General features: G+C 44.6%; 1 protein-coding gene across 1 annotated transcript in view; it reads right to left on the bottom strand.

The window, feature by feature from the left end:
- The window catches only part of LOC109302701 (cytochrome b5), a 28,588-nt gene extending 22,959 nt beyond the window's left edge, over positions 1 to 5,629 (bottom strand). Inside the window, exon 1 of the mRNA XM_019524422.1 lies at positions 5,469 to 5,629. Within this exon, the coding sequence (XP_019379967.1) occupies positions 5,469 to 5,609 (141 nt within the window). The 5' untranslated portion in view covers positions 5,610 to 5,629. The remainder of the gene's footprint in view (positions 1 to 5,468) is intronic.
- Positions 5,630 to 7,024: the final 1,395 nt, after the last annotated feature.

Here is a 7,024-nt window from a genome sequence, read left to right as displayed (position 1 = left end):
CCGGGGGAGCCCCCCCCCCCCCCCCCCCCACCAGTTAAACATGTATAAGTGTTCCAAATTTTTTCCTATTAGTAAGAGTATGTCATCAGCATCATTAATTACAGAGAAAGCTAATGGCACCTTTGTCAAAGTGTTCAGGCCCCTGTGAAAAAAAATTAAACTAATCATAAAACTCCACCCCTTCATGGAAAAGAGAAGACTCAGGGTGGGGGGGCAAGGGGAGAGGCTTGGCAGCCAAGTACATAAGGGGCGAACATGAAGGGCTAGGAGAACATCTGTTTTTCAAGGCACCCCAGGTGAAGACTAAGAATAACTGTCATAAACCAACAGATCGCTTCAGATTAGACGCAAGGAAAAACTTCTTTACAGTTTGCGTGTTCAGGGTCTGGAACAGACTCCCCACAAAGGTGGTACAGTCACCTTCCCTGGAGATCAAAAGACAACTGGACGCATACCTTGCTGGGGCCATCTGACTTCAGCAGTCTTTCCTGCCTTAGAGCAGGGGGCTGGACCTGATTATCTTGTGCGGTCCCTTCTAGCCCCTAACTTCTATGAATCTATGAAATGAAAGAGACATCATTGCTGCCACTAACCAAACGTTAAAAGTTACTTTTTCATTAGAAAGCATCAAAAATCAAGTTCTCAAGTTCTATTTTAAGCCCCTTTTCAAGTTCTGTATTTTGTTTAGATTATACTGGATATTTGTTTATACATTGTTAAAACATTTTACTACCAAAACTTCCTCCTTAATGAAGATGTTAGTATCTCTTGACCCTAGGAATCTTTGACCAGGCCTACAGTAAAATGAATAAACCCATCTACTTACACCAGGACACCTCAGCATGTAAATGCAGCTTATACAAGCAGAAGTGTGCTTCCTACACTTATAATGGCTTTAAGTAAAATAAGCTTTAATAGCAAAAACATCTTCACAATTATCTATTTTAGAACTTTTGCCACTACTAAAACAACAAACCCAAGATCACACGTCACCAATTAACAGGAAAGTTTCTACTGTGGAATAGGCCTTAAGCTGCAACAATTCACAAGATTTCTAACAGGAGTGAACACTCATTATAGCTTCAGATAAAATAACTGAGCACAAGTTTAACAAACTTCAGATACCATCGTTTTCAGCTTGGCTGAATGCCTACAGTTACTTATTTCTGAACCCCTCCAAAAGGTACAAGTCATTAATCTTTTTTCTGTGTCAGAGTTCAGTGCTCTATTCATTTAACCACCTTGATATGCCAAGTTTTACTTACAGGGTAAAGTAAGGCAAAAATCCATAAATCTGCATATCTAGGCTCAGAGATAGAAGTGGGCTTTCAGCCTTGAAAAATCTGGATGCAGCAGAAGGTCACTGCTACAGAACATTTCATTCTTCACCAAGGGAATAAGAAACGGAAAACTGCAGTGGCAAAGAGCCAGAACATCTTGGGAGCTTTGATTTGTTGCAGGCTCTTTGGTTGGGATAATTTAAGCTTTATCTACTACTACCTACCTCAGCCATAGGTTCCCAGAACTGCCTTTTTTATTTTGGGGAGTTTTATGAAATAAAGTATGGGATAGCAAAACCCTAAGAAAAAGAGTTGTGCACTGAGCCAAGTTTGAAAAAGTAGTTTAGATGTACAAAGAGAAACCAACTAAACTCCCCTAACGCAACTCTTTATTTCAGAAATCCCTGGTTAACTCTGTAAACTTGTGTAAGTCATTTCTGCCTTGGGCCCATTTTCTGTAATCAGGGGAGCAAAGAGAATAGCACTTGCTCTTATGTTTAAAGCTTTACCTAGTAAGTAAGATAGCTATCTATATAGATAGATAGATAGATCTCTCTCTAGAGAGCAAGCAAGAGCTAGACATCTAATTACTGCCTCTCAAAACCTGAACAAGTTTGTCAGCCCCACTAACCACTACTTTGATGCTCCTCTACTGTTATTAGAAATGTTTCCAAACTTTCCCCAGACTGCATCAATATTTTAATATAGCAGAGAATACTGTTCCCTATCTTAAAACGTAGAGGTTCTGAAGTCAAACTTGTATGTCATGATGACAAAACTGAAGTTGAGTAAACACAATGTGCCCTACTGAACCACTGTTTGATCTTTCCTGCCCAGAAGAGGATTAAAACACAGAACTGTAGCCTGATGCAAATGTACAGTATTACATGAATTCACTTTTTCTACCCAGAAGAAATCAATGAAGTGACACATAGGACAGTGACACAAACATACAGTGATCTGATACCCAGACATCAAAGTCATATTCCTGCACTCTACTAACATTTTTCTACTGAAATTTTCTCCAAATTCTTTTGAGGCAGCTGTTCAGCCTCTGGTTCAGCTGCACTGGCCTCAAAGTGTAACCTTACAGCAAGTGCAAAACCAACTGGAATCAGCAGTCAGAGTCGCCATTTACTTTTGAAAACTGTACTTCTAAAACTAAGTTATTGCTCAATATATTTTATTAAGCAGAAAAATCTCTCTAAAACAAGAGATTTAAATTAGACATACTTCATTAAAAATACTGTGGTAGTGTATTTCTTGAACAGATCATATCCAAAATCTTAGGATAAATACATATTTATTTCTGCTCTGCAATTTCTCTACTAAACCTGATTGATCAGTGTCTGATCCAGTTCCCAGTGAAATCAACAGCAAAGCTCTGTTTTAAACTTCAAAGGGAGCTACATTAGGCTTTCTATAGGCAGGCTTAAGTACTTCCATTTACTTCACTGCTGCCATAAAAAACTGATAGTCTTTGGGCTCCAGTGACATGGGTCAGCAACAAAGCAGGAACACTTAACCTGCCATTTATAATTTACCATATTGATGGTGTTTATGCTGCTCCCTTTACTTTGTGTATGGAATCACTACAAATGTGTTAGCCACTTAAAAGTGCCTGGGTGACAACCAGAACTCATGAGTTTCATCCTTCTCCTTACAGAAAGCAGGACCCAAATTGTTCAATTTCCTCCAACATGAGCAAATACAGCATTATACCAGACAAAAGGTTTACTCATTGTAGCTATCAAAGTGTGTGACATGAAATACTCCTAAAACTGCAGTTGTGGGGTCACCAGTCTTTCACCCCCAAAAGAAATACAAATCCTGTAATCTACCATAACACTAATATTAGCAGGAACTCTGAAGGATTTAACAGTGTACATGTAGATCCATGGTCAAACTCTATTTTTAGTATATGGTCATCTAGTCATAAGGTTATAAGGTCATCTAGTATATGGTTTACATCTAAAAAGGGTTGCAGCATCTTAGAAATAGACAATTTCTTCATGTGGGCTAGATACCTGCTCTCTTTCATACTGATGATATACATATATGGATCTATCTATAAATATGAACTAATTACATCAAAAATTAAAAGCATAAGGGAAATAGCAGAAAGAGCCCAATTTCTACAGAGAAGATGTAATGGTATTAAAGCCAATATTTTTGCTGGTCAAAAAAAATAATTCTTAAACACTTTCCTTTTTTAAGATACAATGATGTGCTGTATTCAAGTCTGTCCATTTAAAAGGATACTCTTAACGAAAAAATGTATAAAACCTCCTTTTGTTCTAAGGATGTTATGTAGTAAGCCAAAATTAGCTCATTAACAATTTGACCAATGAATACGAGACCACTTGAGGTCTTCTGCTAGTGCCTGACCAGTATTTATACCTTGTGTTAAAAAAATTCTGCACAAAATGTATTTATTGCTTTTTATACAAGCTTCTTCTCTGAGACTTACTCCTGGTCATATAAAGATCAGAAATGAGGCAATTTAACCACAAACTGAAAAGCTGATCCCTCTTGGGAATGGCTGCACACAAAGCAGTGCCCTTCAGTATTTACTAACTGCATTTCTGCTCTCCCAACCCACAAGAAAATCCTTTAAGCTTTTTGTTTCTCAGCAACCATTCCACTAGTAGCCAAAAGTTCACTGGCTTTATCTGACAAGAGTTTCTGACACTGTTGCATGCCAAATTGATCTAGTCTGAAAGAACTGACACTGATTTCATGTTCTGCATGCAAAGCTCCTTCCACCCCCGGGATTTCATCATCAGTTAGATGTATCTTGTTTGTAGGAGCATAAGTCAATATGCCACAGGTGGCACTCAGCAAGAGCAGAAAGCACCATATAGAAGAAAGCACCTTGGATGTTTGCATTGCCACAACACCCAGCTCTACTCAGGGGATTTACAAAATGCCCCTGATGCAGAACAAGGCAAAAACATCTGCAGCGTCAAAGCCCTGTTAACCTTTGATCTATCCAGCTTACAGGCCAGGAAGTGATTTGCCTCCTTCTAATGTTTAGGTTTTAATAACCTTGAAAGTTTTATGTAACTTATGTGATAGGGTGATCACAAAGCAAAGAAAAATATATTCACAATTTTAGGTCTAAATTTTGCAGCCAGCTGATTGCCTCGGGTGCAGTACTGGAACCTTGGAAGTTTTTCTCAATGACAGCAGGCAAACAATTTTTTCAGGCAGAGCTCCTACATGGACCGCATCCACCGGGGAGCACAAAGGCACATGGACCTTCAACACTGCCTGCTTTTGACTTAAACTAAATGCCTCTGCAGCGCACGCTCACTGGGCAGTTAAAGGCCCTACGCTTTGACAGGTGGGCCTGTAAGTCTGGAGCAGTGCGGCAGATGTAAGGACAAGGGAAGAGCCCGTGGACACCCAAACAAGGTGTTTCAAATCACGGCTGACCAAGGCAGCCTATTCCATCTGCACCACCGCACCAACTTTCAGAAGACAGAAGTCTGGCCAAAGCCCCTGTGCTCGGGATCTCAGAAGGGAGATCTTTCAGTCTGGAAGGGCTGCACCACGGCTAGATTAGCCACGCCACATTGTGCAAGCCCCCACTCGCCCCCAAGAGCAGTGGCTCTCAATCTTTTTTGTACCAGGACACATTTGTTAACACCGATGGCCAGTCCTGACCCAGTGCCCCTCACTCCTAACCCACTGCCCCCAGGCCTCCCAGTGTGTGGGGCAGAGGACTGCATGGAGGGCCCCAAGCACCCCCAAGGCTGGAACTCTGCCAGCCTGCGAGGAAAAACCCATGGGTACTGTTTCTCACCTTTAAGAAACCCTGCAAGATCTGCCTGCAAACCCCGCCTCCCCCACAAGAAGCCACTGAGGTTGCCACTACCCAAGAGCTGCCAGCCTGCAGCTGCTTCTAGGGCAACATTTCTCAAACCCATGGGCCACAACCCAAAAGCGGGTGGCAAGGAAGTAGGAAAGGGTCGTGAACAAGCTTTAAAAATGGGGCAACAAACTTTAAAACTGGACTTTTACAGGGAGAGCACCTTCTTATAAAGTATACATAAATAAATACATATGATATATTAAATAGTTATATAAACAAAAGAAAAAGCGCCTGGAAGCTGGGCTGGGCCGTGCCAAGTGGCGGGGAGCAGTGCCGGACCCAAGGGCGTGCGCAGCCCCCAGCCACCTCACCTCCTCGAGGAACTTGGTGACGTCATAGATGCGGTGGTGCAGCAGGATCCACGTGCTCTGGCTGTGGTTGCGCTTCTGTATCTCCTCCAGCCGGTAGTAGCGGCCCCGCCAGGGCTCACACGGCTTCTCAGAGTCCTCCATCGCTCCTGCTTCCGCCGAACCGAGCCAGCCCGGCCCGGGCACATTCTTACCACCTCGCGCGCACGCCCATTGGCTCAGAGCAGCCGCCGTCCCGCTCCTCTGTGCCGCAACAGCCTATCAACACCCGGCACCTCTTTCTTTTCCCCGCCTCTGCCGGCTCCTCATTGGTGGAGCGGGAGATCTCCCCACCCCTCCCCTCCGCGTGTCCTTTAGGTCTAAGAATCTGGCGTCACGAGTCAGGCGTGTCGCTGCGGGGGGTCTCGTGCTATTTCCCCACCCCCCCGCACCCTCCACGCGTGCTTCGCCGTCGCGCGGCGCTCGGACACGTCACCGCGCTCGAACTCTGCCCCGAGCGCTCTCGCAGCCCCTCCCCCCTGCGGGGATTGTCCCGGGTCAACAAGGGAGGGGGCAATTTGCAAGGCCACCCGTCTGCAAACCTGATCAAAGGGGGGGGCGGTAACCAACATTGATCATAAATCAACATTAACATAAATTAACCTTATATAATTACATGTTAAAAAAAAAAAGCCCCTGAGCCCTTGATTTCTGGAGGTCATCAATTCCCCCCTGGGCAGGAAGTAGCCTAAGCCTTGGTCACAGCCCAGTACAATAATTATGATATTTGTACAGTAATTGCAACCTGTCTAGGATGTATGATCAATCATAGTAAAATGGTTCAACACATAGGATCATTTTTGAGGTGGCTAATTGAGGGAGCATATGCAAATCCCAAATCTCACTGAGGGGGTCTTGACTTTTTTTCCTTTTTTTTGGAAAATGTTTCATATGCTGGGTCAAATCAGCCAAATCAGTTCCAAATCCTCTCAACTGAGCGAAACTCAATCATTGAAGCACCATGTGTGATGCTAGAATGGGCAAATATCCTCCACCCAGGACTTTCAAGCTTGGGGCTTCAGATGCTCCCAAATCCATTGGCAGCCATCCTTTGTGCAGGCCCAAGCCCAGAGGTCTTGGGGTTCAGATGCCCCCAGGTCTCACTTGCCCTTAGGCAACAGCCATGGGCAGGGCCGTCCCTGCGAGGGCGAATCAGGGTGACCGCCGCAGGTCCCGCACTTTTGGGGACCCCGTAGACAGTGCCGTACAGGCCCCTCCATGGCCCCCACCACGGCTGCCACCAGCTTGTGTGGACAGTTGCTGCCTCCCACCCCCTGGCCCTGCACAGGCTGATATGCACCGGGCCCCGCACACCCCTAGGGACAGCTCTGGTCACAGAAGCAAGCTAGGAAGGAGTCCCCCATTTCCATAAAGTCAGTGTGTAGCCGAGATCCTCCCACTGGAAAATGACCACTGGGGAGCTAATTACAAGACACACTAGGGTGTCGTGTCCGCAGTGCACCACATGGGTGCACCCTCCACTACACAGTGCCATTCAAATCCATCTCTGTCCAGGCAAC

This window comes from Gavialis gangeticus, unplaced genomic scaffold (assembly GCF_001723915.1).
Source record: "Gavialis gangeticus isolate Ggan-Ray unplaced genomic scaffold, GavGan_comp1, whole genome shotgun sequence".
In the NCBI taxonomy this organism is placed as follows: domain Eukaryota; kingdom Metazoa; phylum Chordata; order Crocodylia; family Gavialidae; genus Gavialis; species Gavialis gangeticus.
This window is presented reverse-complemented; position numbering and strand designations above follow the sequence as displayed.